The 20,890-nt window shown below is 42.1% G+C and overlaps 1 protein-coding gene across 3 annotated transcripts in view; it reads left to right on the forward strand.

Annotated features, from left to right (window-relative positions):
• Positions 1–20,890, forward strand: part of MIB1 (mindbomb E3 ubiquitin protein ligase 1) — a 116,762-nt gene that overhangs the window by 67,620 nt on the left and 28,252 nt on the right. For all 3 annotated transcript variants that reach the window (XM_030552902.1, XM_030552900.1, XM_030552901.1), the window contains 2 exons: positions 15,954–16,086; positions 16,488–16,574. In XM_030552902.1, coding sequence (XP_030408762.1) covers positions 15,954–16,086; positions 16,488–16,574 — 220 coding nt within the window. The remainder of the gene's footprint in view (positions 1–15,953; positions 16,087–16,487; positions 16,575–20,890) is intronic.

A 20,890-nucleotide genomic window follows, 5' to 3' on the forward strand; every position in this document is an offset into this window, starting at 1 on the left:
TCCAAAGTTTTCACCTGCTTTTCCCAAAGTGGTGTATTGAGGGTTCCTCAGTGCCCCTGTTAAAGTTTAAGAATGTACCCCTTAATTTTTTTCTGCTTTCATCCACCCACCCTTGAATCTCTCAAATAATACACCTTACATTTGGTACTCCTACGGACAAAAAGGGCTGGAATAGAATCCCTTCTGAAACATTCAGAGCTGCTCATTACTCAATAGTCAGGGTCTTTGTGAAGTGACAGTTGATTTCATTTATGGGCGGAGTGCATTCTCAAAAAGAACTAACTTGGAATTTTCAGATTTTGGAATTCTTCAGTGCCCACCCACAATATTTGAATAATTGGATTTTTCCTTAATTCACTTAGAGCAAGGGTAGGCAACCTATGGCACGGGTGCCAAAGGTGGCACGCGAGCTGATTTGCAGTGGCACTCACGTTGCCTGGGTCCTGGTCACTGGTGTGGGGGGCTCTGCATTTTAATTTAATTTTAAATGAAGCTTCTTAAACATTTTAAAAGCCTTATTTACTTTACATACAACAGTAGTTTAGTTATATATTATAGACTTATAGAAAGAGACCTTCTAAAAATGTTAACATATTACCGGCACGCGAAACCTTAAATTAGAGTGAATAAATGAAGATTCAGCACACCACTTCTGAAAGGTTGCTGATCCCTGACTTAGAGATTAGCTAAAAATTTTAACTGATTTAGTTTTTTCTTAAACTAAATAATTGTGAAACTACTGTTAAATATAATGTGAAGGAAAGATTGATATGTGTGTTTGTCCATTGTTATGTCCCAATATTTGCTCCTGTCTGCACCTCAGCCAGGCTTTCTCATACAGAATCGCTCTTATAAATATAATTCCCTGCTTGAAGTTGAATTTTTCATGTACAAATCACTTTCTACAAGTAATCTAAGAACACTGTCTTTTCATTGCCCTTGAAATGAATGTGGCAGTTAATTCTAACTGAAAAAAATAGGTGTTCTGAGAACTCAGAAATGGAGAGAAAAAAAATCCCTGCAACATTCCTTACTGGCCACTTTTGTGCAAGGAGATGGTGTGTTGAGCTGATTGACAAGAGGAGGGGAAGGGATCCAAACAGCCTGAGTTCAGAATTGGCAGCTGGTGGTGCTTGTGTGGTTTGTGAGGTATGGAGCATAAATTAAAAAATAACTTCTTGCCTGATCAAACTGTTTGTATTTGATGCTCCAACTGTGATTGCCTATCTGGATATGTTTGCAGCAGTCCTTCATTTTTCTGCTCCCTAAAAGTGAATGAGCCACAAGGAGATAGGAAGCCCTTCATTGCTTCCTATTTGTGAAAATAAGCTTATGACTTGAATACTGAACACTAACATTCCCATATTAAAAATCTACTTCCAGAGGTATCTATTTGCCACAGCTCAGGAAATCAGATAAGTCTCTTATAGAGTTGATCAGAAAATGTTTTCTTCCTAGCAAAAAAAGTTAATCTTTCATCAAAAACCTGAAAATTGAAAATCTGTGGAGACATTTATTTTTAATTTTTGTGAAAAACTTGATTTTGTGAAAACCCCCGTTTTCTTTCAGTATCTCTATTTTGGTAGTTTAACTAGTGTAACAGTTAAAATTAGAACTAGAGTGTAGCTGAACATTGAGGAAAAATTAGAGTTCTTTAGAATAGTATTTGTGGGGCCAATTGTCCATCCAAACTGAAAAGCATGCTCAGCAGTGAGCTAGTAACTAGTACCAGTATCTGGACCAGACTAACATAGCAGTTACTTGGGCTTCTCTTAGTATGTGTTTAGCAGGAGAGGAAGCTCATCAATTTATTTCTGCTTTTTGCTTATTTTTTTAGCTGTGCATATCTTTTAAATACAAGGTGGATGAGGTAATATCTTGTATTGGACCAACTTCTATTGGTGAGAGAGGCAAGCCTTTGAGCTTACATAGGACTCTTCTTCAGGCCTCACCCACCTTGTCTTTTACTTCTCCTAGTTTCTCAAATATTCTGGGACTAACACGGCTACAAAAACACTGGATTATGTGTATCTTTGACATGAAACCCAGGTTTCACCTAGCCAAAAGAAATAGTCCCCACAATAGATGGTTGAGTATCACACTACATTCCTATTTTAATTTTGTATTCTTTTAAAACTGTACTATATCTATACATGAATAAATAAAATGGCACATCCCTCAAATCCAGAGTTCCCACAACAATTGATATCTCATAAATTGACAGACTGAAAAATGTAATCTATTAAAGTCTTTAAGTGTAATTTTAACAACTAAAATTTCTCATGTATATAGACACCTCCACTTAAGTGGACATTAAATAGGTAGTTAAATGCTATAGGAAACATACATTCTTCGAGTAGTGTCCCTGTGGGTGCTTCACTGTAGGTGTATTGGCGCCCCTGTGCTGCTAACTGGAGAATTTTGTAAGCAGCATCTGTTCTTCCCGGACATGCACTTTCCCCCGTTGTGCTCTGCTGCAAAGCTAGTGAGTGTTGCAAGAGCCAATCCTCCTCAATTCCTTCTCAACCGCCCCTGGCTAGAGACAGAGCTTTAGCTGTCTGTTAGCAGATTGTTAACTTTCAAAAGACTTGCTAATCATTCTCCTTTTTTTAACTATTATTTAGTTTCCTTTACGTTACCTTTCTTTTATCCTTAAAAATCTTGAATTTAAACTGTCTTCTGTTCTATTAGAAGTGGCTTTTTAACTGCCTTCAGAACTGCGCCAAGACTCAGGATGGCGGGAATCCTCACCACAGCCTTCTACGTCTAAGGGCATGGCTACACTTGCAGATGTAGAGCACTTCGTAGAGCGCAGTAGGGAAAGTGCTGCAATCTGTCCACACTGACAGCTGCAAGCGCAGTGGCATGGCCACATTAGCTGCTCTTGCAGTGGCCACAGAGAGCATTGCATTGTGGTAGCTTTCCCAGCATGCAAGTGGCTTCAACGTACTTTTCAAATGAAGGGGGTGGAGTGGAGTGTGACAGGGAGTGTGTTGTGTGTATGGAGGGGGAGAGTGGGTTTTGAGGGGGGCTGAGAGCATGTCAGCATGCTGTCTTGTAAGTTCAGACAGCAACTGACACCTCTCTCCCCCGCCCCCCCACAGCATTCCACAGTAGTGGTTGTTTGTCTCAGAGCAGATAAGCATGCCGGCTGTCAGAAACAGAGCTTTCAGAGGGCATGTCGGCATGCCTGCAGTGATTCCAAAACAATGACAAGAGTGGCCATTTGACTTACGGGGCTTATGGGACGTATCCGGAGGCTGATCAAGGCGCAGTAATGCAACATCTCATTCACACTGATGCCCGGGCGTTTCAGCCAGTGCGCACCAAATGTTAATCTTCTCACCAAGGTAGAGTACCAGGAGCGCTCTAGCCCTGGAGTCAGAGTGCTCTATGTGCCTTGTCAGTGTGGATGGGTAATGAGTTAGGGCGCCTGGGGCTGCTTTAATGCGCTCTAACTCGCAAGTGTAGCCAAGCCCTAAGCAAGGTTAGCCTAAGGCTTGTCTACACTGACACTTTACAGTGCTGCAACTTTCTTGCTTAGGGCTGGGAAAAAACACGCCCCTGAGCGCTGCAAGTTTCAGCGCACCAGCACTGGGAGCTATACCCCTCATGGAGGTAGGTTTTTTTTAAAGTGCTCTTCCAGCACTGTACTGCAACTACACAAGCCACGGCAGTGTTTTAACATTGCCAGTGAAGACATGCCCTAAGAAGACAACCATGAGCCACCACAAGGCTTCTAAGAGCCATGAGTCCTCACAGTGAGCCCCGATCAAGCCAAAAAAGATGGGTATCATTGGTACTAATGGCCACTGAGCTTGCTGTACCCAGAGCTCGCACAGAAAAGTCCTAACAGAACACGCTGGGCTGCCTGATGGGCACAGACAGAGTAACGTTGGTACCGACAAGAGGAAGTAGAGATTCTGCCCGGGAAGGCTAATTCGGTATAGAGAACGGCATTGGTACCTCTTCAGTATACAGTAACTCCTCTCTTAATGTTGTAGTTATGTTCCTGAAAAATGATACTTTAAGCGAAATGTTAAGCGAACTCTATTTCCCCATAAGAATTAATGTAAATAGGAGAGTTGGGTTCCAGGGAAAAAGATAATATATACATATGCAATATAAGTTTTTAAAACAGTTTTAAACAAACAATTTAATTCTATAACAACAAAGAGTGCGGTGGCACCTTAAAGACTAACAGATTTATTTGGGTGTAAGCTTTCATGGGTAAAAAACCTCACTTCTTCAGATGCAGAAAGCTTATGCCCAAATAAATCTGTTAATCTTCAAGGTGCTACTGGACTCCTTATTTTTGTGGATACAGACTAACATGGCTACCCCCTGATACTTGATACCATGCAAGGCACTAATTTAATACTGTACACAGCAATGATGATTGTGAAGCTTGGTTGAGGTGGTGCAGTCAGAGGATGGGATATTTTCCCAGGAATGCCTTGCTGCTAAATGATGAACTAGCACTTAGCTCAGCCTTCAAGGGTTAACATGTTGTTAATGTAGCGTCACACTCTACAAGGCAGCATGGACTGAGGCAGGAGGGAGGAAACAAATAGATGCACGACAGTGGCTGCAAACACTTCCCTGTGGAAACTAAACGTGATGATGAACCCATGCTATCCTGCTGGAGTGCACTTATCCTTCCTCTGGACAGCATATGCACGGCTGCATAGGCGCCAACTCTTCAAAGTGCCTGAGTGTGTGTGTGTGTGTGTGTGAGAGAGAGAGAGAGACAGAAAAAAGCACACCGTGTGTGTGTGACAGAGATGTGTTGCCCCTTTAATTGCACTGCCCTTTTAAGTAGATCAGCATGTTCAGACACAACAGCAGCTTCCAGCACGCTCCCTCCATCCTGAGCCCAGTCATGTTGTCACCTCCCCTTCCCCCAGCTCTGTGGAGATGGGGTACAGCAGTGGGGGAGAGGGACATCCTGACAGCACCCCGTCCCTCTCCCCTCCGCACGACAAACAGGAGGCTCCTGGGAGCAGCTCCAAGGTAGAGGGCGGGAGCAGCATGCTGCAGTTAGGAGAGGGACACCTGAACTGTCCGGCAATGGATAGTGCCTGCCCAGCCTCACACCTACTTACAGCGAATTTAGGGGAGCTGATAGGGGGGCTGCCAGCCCACTCTGGTTCCAAACCCCCATGAGGGTGGGCTGCTCTTCCAGAGAACCCTGCAAGTAATGGACAAAACAGATGGCCAAATGACGTTATAAGGGAACATTGCGCAACTTTAAACGAGCATGTTCTCTAACAGATCAGCAACATTAACCGGGATGACGTTAAGTGAGGAGTTACTGTATTAATCATTGTTGGACTGTTAGGCCAGGACCACATCTCCAGCTCCATCGATTCAGACATCCCAGCACCGTTCAGACATCCCAGCACTGTCAACCACTACTGGTGCCAATGCCTACAAGGTCGCCAAACTTCTGGTACTTGAGAGACCTTTCTGTGTTTGACACACTAGACTTGCCTCTACTCGGTCCTGGGTCTCTGGTACCGAGTCTGTCTTGAGCTCCAGTTTCTCCATCGGCATTGTGCCATGCCATCCTCATTCTCTAGTGGGAAGTCAGACAGCGAGCAGGAGGACATAATCTCCCGTCGCTCCTCTCATGCACCTTATGGTACTGATTACCGGTAGGGACCTCAACTGTACCGTCCTTCTGACCCTCAACTTCCCTCATATGGGCAGCGATGGTACCAAGTACCAGGGCCTTTCCCACCATCACAGTGGCCTTACTGGGACCCTTGGCAGGCATATAGGCCTCATGCCTTTCGAAGCTGTAGCATGGCTTATCAGGAGCCAGTGAGGCTTCCTCCTTTGGTCACCACAGCTAGAGCATCTGTGCCTCCTGAACAAATGAGGGAGGTACAAGAGGCAGATATTGAGGAAGAGGTTGCCCTTCCTCCCCTGGACTAACATCTCATCTTCATCACCAGATAAAACAGTGATGCCCCCTCCACCGTCATTGGCAGATGACTTCAAACTTTTTCGGGAGCTGGCTCAAAAGGGGGCAGATGCATTACGACTAAAGGAGGTGACAGAGTCACACCATAAGTTACTGGACATTTTACACTCCTGTCCCTCATCCAGAGTAGCCCTTCCTATTAACGTGGCTCTCTTAGACCCTGCAAAAATTATATGGCAGACTCCTGCATCGGTCCCACCAACATGTAAGTGGGCTGATAAGAAATATTACATAACAGCAAAAGACACGGAATTTCTCTTCTCCCACCATCTCCCTAATTCAGTCATTGTGGATGCAGTGAACTTTAGAGGTTGACAACACCACGTGAAATCCACTCCGTATTATAGGGATTGGAAGTGCCTCTATCTCTTTGGGAGAAAGGCTTACTTCATCAGCCACCATACAGTTCCGTATTGCAAACTATCAGGCCTTAATGGCAGAATATGATTATATCAATTATTCAAAACTCAATTCCTTTGCTGAGCAGCTCCCAGATTCTCACAAGGACCAATTCAAGGCTGCTATTACCAAAGGTCATCTAGTGACTAAGATGGCACTCCAGTCAGCACTCAACTTACCTGACACGACAGTACGTTCCATGTCCACTGCCATCATGATGAGACAAGTCTCTTGGTTTCTCTTATTAGGCTTTCCTAAGGAAGTTCAAACAACCACAGGCACAAAATTCCCTTTTGAATATCCCTTCGAAAGCACAAAATTGTTTGCAGACGAAATGGATCCTTCCCTCCCCACACTGAAAGCCACCAGGGCTACTCTTTGGTCATTTGGAATTTACACACTTGGGCAGAAGAGAAAATATAGTCCTTGGCCTTCATTCAGACCCTGTTCATCACAGTATTCAGCCCAACATTCTTATGAGCCTCAAAAGAAGTAGTCTAGGTTCCCCAAACGGAAACCTTTGGACCCTCAGCCTACTTCTTTCCAGCCATCCACCTCAAAATGTCAGTTTTGACAGGTGGGTCTAGGTGTCGTGAGACTACTCCCTTCAATGCCATCTAACGCTGGCCAACCTTTCCATCTCTATGGGTGACATCTTGCTCCGTTCCACAGCTTCTGGAAATGGGTAACTTCTGACAAATGGATGCTAGAGATTATACACAATGGGGTACTCCATTCTCTTCATCATCCTTCCCCATCCCTCTTCAGGGACCCTTCTCAATAGAGCCTGTTATGACAAGAGATAGACCATCTCCTCAGCATATGAGCCATAGAACCAGTACCTTAACATCTAAGAGACAAAGGTTTTTACTCTCGTTACTTCCTGATAACCAAGAAACAGGGAGATTAGAGACCCATACTAGACTTCAGGGCAGTCAACAAATTTGTCAAGGCTCAGAAGTTCAAGATGGCTACTTTAGCAACATGCATCTGAGGAAGTGGGTATTCACCCACGAAAGCTCATGCTCCAAAACGTCTGTTAGTCTATAAGGTGCCACAGGATTCTTTGCTACTTTAGCAACAGTTATTCCAGTGTTGGAACAGGGAGACTGGTTCTTGGTCCTTGACCTACAAGCTGCTTACTTCCATATTTCAATCATACTGTGTCACAGATGATACTGCAGATTCACACTAGGACAGGATCACTACCAGTATGGAGTATTCCCCTTTGGCCTCCATCGGTTCCCAGAGTATTCTCCAAGATCCTCTCTGTAGTGGTGGCCCACCTATAGGGCATCATAATGTACCTGGACAGTGGTCACCTCAGAACACTCCTTTGAAGCTCAGTGACTTTGGATTTATTCAGAAGTCTGGTCTTACAGATCACACTAGAAAAGTCGACATTAACCCTGGTATAGAGACTAGAATTCACAGGAGCCGATCTCGACTCTTTCCAAGCGAGAGCACTTCTCTCACATCACAGATTCTTCAGTCTCTCCGTGGTTTAGAGAGAGTGTCTGGTGCAAACCAGCAGTGTCACCAGACACTGCCTTCAGCTGCTAGGGCATGTGGCTGTGGACACATTTGTGATAGCTCATGCCAGTCTTCACAGGAGATGCCTCCAGTCATGGTTCAGCTTAGTTTACAGATGGAACAAAGACAGCCTAGACAAACCGCTATCTCTGCCCACCAAGATCAAACCATCCTTGAATTGGTGGAAGTACCCAGTCTTCATGGGATTCCTGTTTGCACAGACTCCCCTATCGCTACTTCTCATCACCGACATCCTTCAGAAGGTAGGGCACACATCTTAACCACCTCACAGTACAAGGCAGTACAGTACGAGGTTTGTCTTCACATCAGCCTCCTTGAACTCAGAGTAGTGCTCATACGTGTGCTCATTTCCTTCTGCTGATCAGAGGCACACATGCAAAGATCATCACAGACAATATACTGTGCATGTACTACATAAATTGTCAAGGGGACACCAGATCACCCTCCCTTTGTGCAGAAACACTAAAACTGTGAAAGTGGTGCATTTCCCCCAATCTTACAATATCAGCGGCCTACTTACTGAGAGTGCACAACATGACAGTGGACAGTCTCAGCTGCAAATTCCCACATAACACAAATGGGAAATATTCTGATACTCCATGACCTATTCCGACGATGGGGGGCACCGATAATAGACTTGCTTGCCACTTACCAGACCAAGAAATGTCAATGGTACTGGTCCAGAGCAGCCATTGGCCAGCTTTCCATGGGGGATGCTCTCCTCTTCTCTTCTCTTATAGGACAAAGGCCTTCTTTAAGCCTTTCCTCATTCCCTCTATTGCTGAGAGTCCTGTTGAAAATAAAGAGAGAGCAAACTTCATACTGATTGCTCCCACCTGTCTGAGACACACTTGGTACCCTTAGCCTAACTCTTCGACTCACTCCTTCCCTCCTCTCACAGAATGAGGGACCCACTCTCCATCCCATCATGCAAATATTATGGCTCAAAGTCTGTCTCCTTCATGGTTCCACCACATAGAAACATCCTGCTCTGAGGAGGTAAGGCAAGTTATTTCACAGCAGGAAAACTGCTACGTGTCGTACTTACCTACAGAAGTGGATTTCAGATGTGGTGCCATTCCAGAAGAATTACTCTGAATACGGCCACTCTACCAATAGTCTTAGACTGTTTGTTGACTCTTAAGAAATCAGGATTCTGTTATTTCACTAAAGGTGCACTAAGCTGCAATAGCCGACTTTTCACCAACAAATAGAAGGATACTCAGTTTTGTCGCACCCAGCTACAAAGAGGTTCTTTAAAGGCATAGTGAATCTCTTTCCTCAACCCAGACATCCTACCCCACAATGAGACCTGAATTTAGTATTAAAAGGGCTGACCATACTGCCCTTTGAACCCATGGCCACTTGTTTACTAACTCACCTTTCACTGAAGACTGCATTTCTGATCACCATTATCTCAGTAAGAAGGGATGGGGAGATAGTGGCTCTGATGGTGCATCCTCCCTTTTACAGTCTTCTTTCCTGACAAATTCACACTCAGACCACACCTGAAGTTTATCCCCAAAGTGACTTCTGCAGTTCACATGAATCAACTTATTCATCTCCTCACCTTTTATCCCAAACCTCACCAGGGTAGTAGGGAAGTCTTTCTACATACACTCGATGTAAGGAGAGCCTGGGCTTTCTTTTTGGATAGGATAAAGGCTTTTAGGAAATGTCTTATGCTCTTCCTCTCCGTTGCGGATAGGTCTAATGGCACAGCAATTTCATCTCTGAGACTTTCTAAATGAGTCTAGAACTGTATCAAACTCTGTTACCAGATTTGCAATTTAGCAGCTCTGTCCGAACTCGGCGTGCTCTGTAAGATCAATTTTCTCGTTGGTTGCCTTGTTCAAGGGTGGTCTCCATACCAGAAATCTGCAGAGCAGCTACTTGGGCATCTGCATGTAACTTTGCAGAACACTATGCTCTCCTGGGGGACTCTGCTGCAGATGCTAGATTCGGCTTAGCAGTATTATCATCCATAACAGACTTGACTTTGAAGTGCCAGCCTCCTTTGGGGGATACTGCTTGGGAGTAACCTATGTTGGAGCACCCATAGCGATGCTACTCGAAGTTGTTACTCACCTTGTGCAGTAACTATTGTTCTTCGAGATATCTTTCCCCCATGGGTACTCCTTGACCCACCCTCTTCCCCTCTACTTCAGAGTTCTCATCATAAACTCTGTGACAGAGAAGGAACTGAGGAGGATTCACCCACACAACGCCGGTTAGTTGGCAGAGCACAGTGGGGGGACAGCGCATGTGTGCTCTGAACAGACACTGCTACTAAAATTCTCTGATCTGCAGTGCGGGGAAACAGACACAGCTACAGTGGAGCACCTATAGAGGGGCACATCTTGAAGAACTTGAGCTTTTGGTTAAACGCCCCCACCCTCTACAGCAAAAACAGACCACCTAACCTTTATGGTTTTAAAGGTAATTTGCAGGATGTATACCAATATCAGGCTGTCTTGCTGTCGTTTCAAATAGCTTTAGTTTCTGTGCTGCTGCTTAGTGGCAGCTGGGTTAAGTTAGCAAAACTCCAGTTACGTGTTGCTGCTATTGGGGAAGGCTCTGTGCTGCAGCAGAAGCAGTGTTGCAGTTACTGGTCTAAAAGGGTGCAGAAAACAGCACTGGGCTGGAGAAGGTCTAACAATGATATTTCTTCACTCTTTATTGCCAGTGGGGTATGGACAGGAGGGAGGGATCGAGTAGTGAAAAACTAGACCTTCTCAGCAGTCAGGGGGCTCTGGGGAGGGGGGAAAAGTGTGGAGGTTTGAGGGTTAATTGAAAGAGACAAATAGAATCATAGGACTGGAAGAAACCTTGAGAGGTCATCTAGTCCAGTCCCCTGCATTCATGGCAGGCTAAGTATTATCTAGACAATGCCTGACAGGTTTTTGTCTAACCTGTTCCTAAATATCTCCAATGATGGAGATTCTACAACCTCCCTAGGCAATTTATTCCAGTGCTTAACCACCCTGACAGTGAAGAAGAAATAATAATAATAATAATAATAATAATAATAATAGGAAAGTTAATACACCCAGCAAATAGCTTTGGTGGAACTTCAGATTTCAGTATTCTGCTAGCTACAGGTCAGTACAAAAGCAGGAGCCTCCCAGGCACAGTCCAGGGACTGCAGCCTAATAAGAATCCCAGGATCTGGGGGCTACAAGGGGAATGGGTTTCTTGCCAAGGTATAGTTCCTGGGTTTCTCTAGTGGGTCATTTAGTCTTCACATTGCTTTCCTTTTATAATGAGGAGGAATTGTCAACTAGTTTCTGTTATGGTTTGTGGTGATAGACTTTTTCAAATGATTATTCACAGAACCACATTTAACAGATTTTTCCTTAGAAGCGTATAATCAGTTTAAAATACCTATAGGCCTCTTTCTCTACAGTGGTTTAATACACCATATACAGGTTCTAATTTGGAACTAAACAGGAATAATATAAATTACACAGGGTACAGATTTTATCTGCTCTTTATTCTATTCTCTGTAGGTTCTTTTAGTATCCTCATTACTATAGTGTCTGAGCACCTTCCGGTAGTTCACTAAGCAATGTGACTTACTCTGTCACATGTGGTTTATGTTCTGTCTGTCTAATCTAGTCCCTGGGAAAAATTGTGTGAGGAGTTTGGGGTGGGGGTTGGCGGCATTCAGAGTACATGCTACTATGTTTGTTAAAGGAGGCCTGTTTGAAGTGTGTCTAGTACTTGGAGTGGAAGGTAGTGAGGTTTGTGATGATCCTTAGTTCCTGTGGGAGTTTGTTCCACAGTCTTGGACTGGCCCCTTAGAGAACCTGTCTCCCAGACAGACTGACTTTACCCTTATTATAGAGTTACCTTGAGCCTGAGAAGAGGAGTTGTCAGCCATGGTTTTCTGAAGTTTTAGTCTGGCTTTTAGATAATGCTGGGCCAAGGCCACTGAGTACCTTGTACTTCCTTCAGTGTGGAGTCAACGTAGAAAGTAGAATACAGGTTTGATGTGCTTTTGGTAGCCTGTGTTAATGAGGAGATGGACTGCAGCATTCTGTAGTAATTGGCATTTCCTTAGGCATGATGGTTTCATGACTGTGTATTGCATTGCTGCAGTCCAGATGAGGTGTGATCCACAGTGCTCTAGGTCCGTTCCCTCTCACTGCCTCCTCACTCCCAAAGCTGCTTTCTAGATAGCAAAAGTTCTGATATCTGTAACTGGCTGCAGCTGAGAATTTGTGTGTGTGTGTGTGTGTGAGTGTGTGTGTATATGTGTGTATATATATCCATCCCTGTATTTTAAAATTTCTGTCTGTGTGTCTATGTATATGTGTATATGTATGTGTGTGTGTGTGTATAATATATATATATATATATATATATCCATATCCATATCCATATCCATCCATCCCTGTATTTTAAAATTTCTGGTATCCTCACACCATGGACTTGCCTACATGAATTTAGCACATGACAAGTTGGGATATAAATCTACAGCAACTAGCATTCCACACAGTAACTCTACATATAGATCCTGCTACTGCACATTAAAAGTTTCCTATTGTACTACTGTGTGCTAGGGAACTTTTAATGCACAGTAGCAGGGTCTACATGGAAGATTAGTGCATGGCATGCTAGTTGATTTGTACTTGAACTTGCTATTCGTTAATTGTTTAGACTAACAAGCACTGTGAGGTAATGCACGCTATTTACTAACATATGCTTCTTTACTGAGTTTCACTGAAATCTTGGTAATCGGCACTTCGCTAAACAATATCCTTCATAATTTTGCAGAAAAATCTCTACAAAGAGTTATGTAGAGATAATGTAGTGAGGTCTGTTTAATGTCACTTTTAAAAAGGTACAGTACATTTACTAGTATACTGCGAAGTATCATGAATAAAAACTAAACTACAATTGACCTGTAAACAAATGTGTATTTTATTAAGCATTATCTTGTTTTGCTGTGTAATAAATAATATGGACAATGAGGAAGCAAGGAACCAACTCTGCCTCCAGCTGAAGGTAAACCTACCAAGGAAACAAAACATTTTTCCAGTTTCATCAAGAAACTTACGTTTGTTGTTCTTTTCTACCTAAAGTAAATCCATGAGTATGTGATGTGGTTAAGTGTCTGAACATTGCTTTCCTCTGTGCCTCTCAACTAAAAGTCCTTACAGGAGTGCTGTTTGTTTAAATACAAAAGGCCAGGAGGTTCATTGTGGAAGGGTCCATTATATGCAACATCTAGAAGACTCTAGATCTCAGTTTTGCATGGTTAATAAAGAGCTATTTGAATTTCAGAGTGTGGCAACCAGTGTCTACTTTGCATGGCAGCCTACAAGTTGTCTTTAACTGGCACCACTTGTAATTGAGATACAAATTTAGCTCTTATAGGGAGAAGATCTGCGTCTGCTGTGAGTTACATACAGTCACAGCAGGTGGGAGGGAATGGGGCAACATCAGCAGAGACTGCCTGAACACAAGATTCTAGCAGTTACTGCTTCTTCTAGAAGCCGCAGCTGTTAGATGATTTTTGGTGTCTAGAGGGGCAATTCTCCAGGTGCCATTCCCAAAGCAAGACAGCTAGAGGATTAGGTGCAATTTATTCCTGCTCCACCCTAGAACTAAATCAGTACAGTGTTGCAAGGGGGAGAGTGCTGCTTTTAGTTCAGAGTGAGTGACAGTGAAACTGTCCAGTGTGGCAAGTTTTACCTGTTCTATTGACATACTCCATTCTATCAACTTGAGTTAATCTGTTGTGTAGATGTCTGATTTGTCACTACAAGGAATCCAAGTGGTCCTTCCTCCCCAATTTCTTGCTTCAGGTGGAGGATGATGAATCCCCTGGGCCTGGGTAAGGAGAGAAGTGGAAGCGGAATTGACACTGCAGGCTTCCATACATAGCCGTGCAGGGAGAAGAGAGAGGGAGCTCATTAACCTATGTGGCTTCATTGCTGCTGCTCTGAATTCCCAGGTATAATTCCCTAATTATACCTGGTCTTCTTGAACAGTCCCCGCACCCTATTTGGGGGGCAGGAATGATTCTCTCACACACATCCCTTTTGCTAGCCCATGCTAGAGGAAGGGAGAAGCAAATGTGTACCCCATCCAGCTCCCAGTCTCAGATCTTGGGTCTTCTGCTAATCCCATCTGTCTGGTGATGACATAGTAAGCAAATATCAGTAGGGATTAATGGTTATTCCTATAAGAGAGGGGCGGGGTTTCCTTTAGATGAAGCCCAAAGCAGCTAAGTTTAAAAATAAAAAACAAAAACAAAACCAAGATTAGTTTTACTCGCTACCTTTATTTTAAAGAATGAGTCAGCAAAAAGTGTTGATATTTGGCTGCATTACTTTGTGCTACCGCTGAATCCTGCATGTTCAGAGGGGAAAGCTATGCAATGTCAATCTGGTGGAGTGGAGCAGACCGGGTGGTATGTGAGGAGCATGAATGTCTGTTCTAACCATAATAACAAGGACATGATAACAGTTTTCAAGTACATAACAGGTTGTTGCAAGGAGGAGGGATAAAAATTATTCTCCTTAACCTCTGAGGATAGGAAAAGAAAGCAATGGGTTTAAATTACAGCAAGGACAGTTTAGGTTGGATATCAGGAAAAATTTCCTAACTGTCAGGGTGGTTAAGTACTGGAATAAATTGCTTAGGAAGGTTGTGGAATCTCCATCATTGGAGATTTTTAAGGCCAGGTTAGACAAGCACCTTTCAGGGATGGCCTAGATAGATAATACTTAGTCCTGCCATGAGTGCAGGGGACTGGACTAGATGACCTCAAGGTCCCTTCCCGTCCTACGATTCTATAAGAGGTTGACATGGGATAGAAATTTGATAGAACAAATGATATTCCATACTGGTGAATTGTCTGCCCCCCCCACCCCCACCCCAAGCAATGCAGCTTCAGTTTCAGTGTCATCACTTCTAGATACATTGCCACTAAAAACACGTGTCATGGAATAACATTACTATAATTAACATTGTTATGTTAGTTTAAAATACTATTATTAGGGTTAGAATAATTGCAGTAAAAAATGTTAGCTTCAAGTATGAGCCCTATGAGTTCAATGTGTTGTGATATCTGTATATATTTTCAAAAGTACATATCTGGTATGTTTCAAAAGCTAGTTAATCCAGTAATGGTATTCATGTATGATACAGGTTGGGGTTACTTTGAAGAGTTGCCTGGAATCTAGTCACAAATTGTGTCAAATACAAACTATTTTTAAAAGGCAACTGCTATATTCTCACAAACTTGAAAATGTTATCAAAACCTCATTAAACTCTCACGAGCTTCTTCACCACATTCTCACACATTAGTACTGACTACTGTAAGATAGGATATTGGCGTAGTTTGACCGCTGGTCTGATTATTATGACAGTACGTATATTGCATTAATGCGCAACCTATAATTTCAATTGTTTGTATTTGTCTGGGTCATTCCCCATTTTACCTCAGCAATTAGGATTCTTCTCAGTGAGAGGCCATATTGTTCTCTTCTGAGTCATAATGAGCCTAGTCGGGTCTTAAAATCTGAGATTTTGAAGTGGCATAATGCAATGAAACGCGCTTATTTGTAATTAAGTGAAAGAAGATATTGATATTTTCTAATAGAATTACATAAACCTTCCCCTTTCCAAATATGTCATGTATGTCTAGAAAAGAAAATAGTAAGTATTTTAGCTTAATGTAATTGCAATTGCTCTGTGATCTTTCAGAAGAAAAATTAAGCTGGCTCCATAACTCTTCAGATGTTTTACAGAATACATTTTCTTGCTATTTATTGGGGTTTGTCTTTTTAGTCAAGCAGCTTAATTTGAGATTTTTATGTTTAAAGCTCTTCAGTATATTTTTTTATACACTTCTAAAATTTGCTAGTTGAATTTAGTGTCTTGTTTATAGTTCTGATATGCGAATAAAATATTTGTGATTCTGTATTGTAGTCCAGTTGGTATCCAACAGATGTTTCTGCCCATGTTCCTATAACACTCTTTTTTATAATTATTTCAGTGCAATGCGTGTACTGCTGTCCAAGCTACCACGGCCATGGATTGTGGATGAGAAGAAGGATGACGGCTATACTGCTTTACATTTGGCAGCACTCAATAATCACGTGGAAGTGGCTGAACTCTTGGTGCATCAGGTAAGGCTTTTCTCTCAGGAGGATTGAAATGTCTCATGTCTTTGATTAACCTTATTGAAGCAGATACCTTGCCAAAGCAGCTGGGATAGCATTGGGCTGCATTCCCTTTGCTATGTGCCAAGTTTGCCCTTTGGATTATTATTTTATTGGCTTAGTTGTAAGAGGTACAGAGAGATTCAATTGCTCGGTACTTTTCTGAACAAATTTAACCCTTTAGAGTCAACAACTTGGAAATTGTGCAGTGAGCTAGTGCTAGTGCTCTAGAAAATATGACACTGGTATTTTTTTCTAATCTCCTTGATTTGGGAGGTATCGCATTCAGAATCTTAGTATTTGCTCTAATTAGCTACCTTACTTCTAGATTTACTGTTGAAATCTGACATTCTTCACATCTTTTTCAGGGCAGTGCTAACCTGGATATCCAGAATGTAAACCAGCAAACTGCACTGCACCTTGCCGTTGAACGACAGCACACACAAATAGTTAGGGTAAGCCATCTGTAATAAGCCACGTGGATTAGCTTTATTCTGTTCAGTGTGACTTTAATTATTAAGAGAAGGTAGAATTCATGAGCCTCGTATAACCACTTGTTTTAGCCTTTAAGATTAATTAAGATGTATCCTGAATTTAGATAACTCATTTAAACCTTCTGGGCATACCGAGTGACAAAGGAAATACCCCATCTACTTATGCTCTTATGGTGACAGATACTTTAATTGTATCTTTCTTTCATTGGGCTTCTTATACAAGAAATAATTTCTGGTATCAACCAGTCAAGAAACATGTTTTATGAGGAGGCAAGTTTGAAAATACATTTAGTATCAATCATATACTTGTCTACCACTTAAGGTTTAGAGGTGAATGCTTGGATGCAGAAAAGCATTAACTTCTTGACATAACTAGCATAACAGATCCAAATTCTTCTTTCTGTCCACACAACTGAAACTCTTTCATCTGTGTCTTTATCTCCCACCTTGATTATGGCAACTGCCATTTCTTTGGCCTCTCTGACATTTCATCATCTTTTTCCTATTCAGTCAAAATGGAATTGCTAAAAATATCTTCTTACAGGTTTTTTTTTACCACCTTCTCTCTCAAAATCCCAGTGACTCCCCTTTTTCACTGCATCAAGTTCAAGCTTACTATGATGGCCTTTGGGGCCTTATGTAATTTTGCCCGTGTATACTTATTCACACTTGGTGGTGGTTGTGTCCTCTCCACCTCTGCTCTGCTAGAGATGCCATTTGTTAACCTCTTCCATAACCATTTTTACTTTCAGGTTCCATGCATGCATGCTGGCAAGCCCCCATCCTCCTCTGAAACACTCTTCCTGAGCTGTGTTCAGATTATTACTGCCTCTTCATTCAGATCTCTTCTCGAGATGCACCTGTTTCACACTGCCTACTGGAAACTTATTAAATAATTTTATATTAATGAAATAATTTTAAATAAAATACAAAACACACGTATTTTCTCTATCATGCTGTTTGCTACCCTTTGGGGTAAATGGGTAATCTTACTGTTCAAAGTGGTCTTCTCCCACAACAGTCTCAGTACTTTCTTCCATTCTGTTCCTTGAAAACAGAATGCCTGCTTTAAACAAATCCATCAGGCCCCTACCATCTCATTTGTCACATCCTTCCTCCTCCCCAACTCTTCATGTGTCTCTTCTTGTCTTAGATGCTAGGCCCTTCAGTGCAGGGCTTGTGCATTTTTTATATACTACCTTCCACAGCGGGAGTCCGGTCCATACTGTGGTCTCTTGACGCTACTAATACACATCTACCTCGATATAACGCTGTCCTCGGGAGACAAAAAAATCTTACCGCGTTATAGGTGAAACCGCGTTATATCAAACTTGATTTGATCCACCAGAGTGCACAGCCCCACCCCCCTGGAACGCTGCTTTACCGCGTTACATCCGAATTTGTGTTATAATGGGTGGTGTTATAAAGGAGTAGAGGTGCATATAAATTGTAAATGATTTTTGTATAGCCATTAAAATGAAAAACAACTAAGGATGTTTAACTTTATCTTATATATAAGGTGCTAGGTTTGTGTCTCTGATCTCTTAAACAGTAACCTCTGTTAGGTGGAATGCCTCTTTCAGACCTTAAGTTCTGTGGTTATGTCCTCTATGGGGACCCATAGTGTGCAGTTTGCGGAGGATACAAACCCACAATGTGGCAAGAACAGGGGAGGGAAAGGAAGAATGAGAACGATGAGTGTTGAGAAACTACTACAGATGTCAGATTTTCAATCTGTGATTTTTCACAGGTAGCATTTCTTTGTTAGATAAAATGAAAATAAAAAAGACTGGAATACTTATTGTCACAGCTTGTTCAGACTTCACAGAGCCAATAGATGGTAGTGAAATTATTCAGGTTAACACCCTTGATAGAAGTTTGTCCCCTAATAGCCAAAGAAATAAGTTAAAGCTTGATTTTTTTCATATTGAACATCCTTTTGGGGCACAGTTTTGTGTGCGTTGTAAATATCTACCATTTTGTGCTTGCTATTTGTAAATGCTTTTTTCTGACAATGCAGTGCAAACATAATTATAACCATGAACACAGACCTAATTTGATAATCAGGCCTGGGCGCAGTATACAGTAATATTCATGATTCCCAAAACAGGGTAGCAATTATCAGGATTTTGAAAATGTACTCAACACCTACTAGGCTAGAAAGCTAACCCTATTGACTAGGATGAAAAATACCTGTATTGCCACTTCTCCCCAAGGCTGTGCCCTGATTCTTGTCAATTTCACTGCTGTTTAGTGTTCTGAATAGGTGCAGTTTTCACTCTGCATCTGGGCAAAGCCATGAGCAGCAGCACAAGCACTGGAGCTATTCCCAACTGTTTTGTTTTAATAAAATAATACTGTATCTATTCAGACTCAGGTCATATTTGGAAAATTACCTTTTAAATCGTTTGTGCCCAAAACTGCTTGTTGAAATTAAAGTTGAGAATTGATGGCACCAGTTTAGGAAAACTTCATTACTTCCAAGGGCGAATGATGCAGAGCTTCTGTCATTATTAAAATCCAATTAGAATGTTGATATTTAGCATATAGGATATTTACTTCGATTTTATATAGTACGTTTCACACTTTACTGAAATGCTGTCACTTCCAGGGAGAAATGCAAAACTAATTTAGGACAGGTAGGAAGAATACTTTTTTGTTGTTGAAACTGCAGTGGAAATTTTAGTTAGACAGATCATCTGATATACTAGACCAAACTGAAGATTGAGTAGCTAACCTGTATAAATGTGATATCAAGACACCATTTTTGGACCATAAAAATTCATAGTACATCAATAAGTTGGACACAGGCAATGCAAAGAACACTTGATGCATGTGAGCTTCTCCATTATTCCTATAACCCAACTTACCTACCTAGCTTTCTTTTCTTTTTATTTTTTTCTTAATATTTACCACTCGTCACAAGATTTTGTATCTGTCCTGCTTGTACTTATCATTATTAGAAAATATTTTTTCTTACAAGTGTTGACAGATGTGATCTTATTGCAGTGAAGCATGTGATATGGCCCTATATCTGGAACTTCTTGCCACCAGAAGAATATTTTTCATAGAATCAATGTCACTTGCATTCTTCAGGCTATTCTAAATTTATATTTGGTGAGCCTCTGTGCCCTTTTAGAGCTGGCATACCACCTTGTGGGCACAATGCTAATGTAACAGATGAGCAGGAGAATAGGCATGTAGAAGAACTAGTAGTATGTGGTGTATCAGATTGGAGTGCTTATGTCCAAGAATGTTGAAATGGAACCCTAGCAGAGTATCCACACCTCAAAGCTGGATTAACTAAAAACCCTAAAATAACTTAGGCAGCCATGCAAAGAATATATTTGCTCCCATGAATCAAAATTATTAATTCCTATTGGGTTCCTTCCAAAGTTGTAGCGTTATGGATCTATGATGTAGAAGTTAAAGGTAGTATGGTTCTTTTAAGAGCCCTGCTGTTGTGGGAAAGGGTAGCTCAGGCTGTTGTGCAGAGACCTTGGGTTTCCATGGTTGCCTCGAGATTCATGCAGTTTTTGGGATGTTTGGTGGCATAGAGGGCTTACTTCTACCCATTCTGCAAGGAAAGAGAGCAAACTCCAACAGTAACTAAAGAGAAACTTCTACAAGTGGAACTTGCAGGTTGTCCCCCTCATGTGGGAACAATAGCTTGAAAAAACATTCCAGTCACGACTGCTAGGAAGGAATACAAAGAAAGAAGGAATAGGACCCACTTGTGAGATTCAGTGGTAACCCATTGAGAAGCCCGTCTAATGCCATTTGCTGAGAGTGCTAGGGCTTTTTACTTGGCTCCTGTCCCTGGACCTTGCTTTGGGAATAGGAAGGGCAGTCTTGCATATCAGATTCTGACTAGTAGGTGCCTGAGGAAGTTTAAGTCCCAAATCGCTCCAGGCTTTGGCTCTTGTGTTTTGAGATGGGGGGAATGTCTGCTACCTTATCCCTCTCAAAGAGTATTCTGGCTGCTGGAGGGAAGGTTTGTTTCTCTTGCTCCCCCTCATATCCCTGCTTTCTGGGGTCTTTTTGCCTCTGCTTCTACTAGGGTGACCAGATGTCCTGATTTTATAGGGACAGTCCTGATTTTTGGGACTTTCTCTTATATAGGCTCCTATTACCCCTCCCCACCCCCATCCTGATTTTTCACATCTGCTGTCTGGTCACCCTAGCTGTTACTCATGGCTTTTGCCAATCCTTAGAAGTCTGAAGTTGATATTTTGACATTTTTACTGCTAACAGTTTTTTTAATAGCAGCAATGAAA

This window comes from Gopherus evgoodei, chromosome 2 (genome assembly GCF_007399415.2).
Source record: "Gopherus evgoodei ecotype Sinaloan lineage chromosome 2, rGopEvg1_v1.p, whole genome shotgun sequence".
Lineage (NCBI taxonomy): Eukaryota > Metazoa > Chordata > Testudines > Testudinidae > Gopherus > Gopherus evgoodei.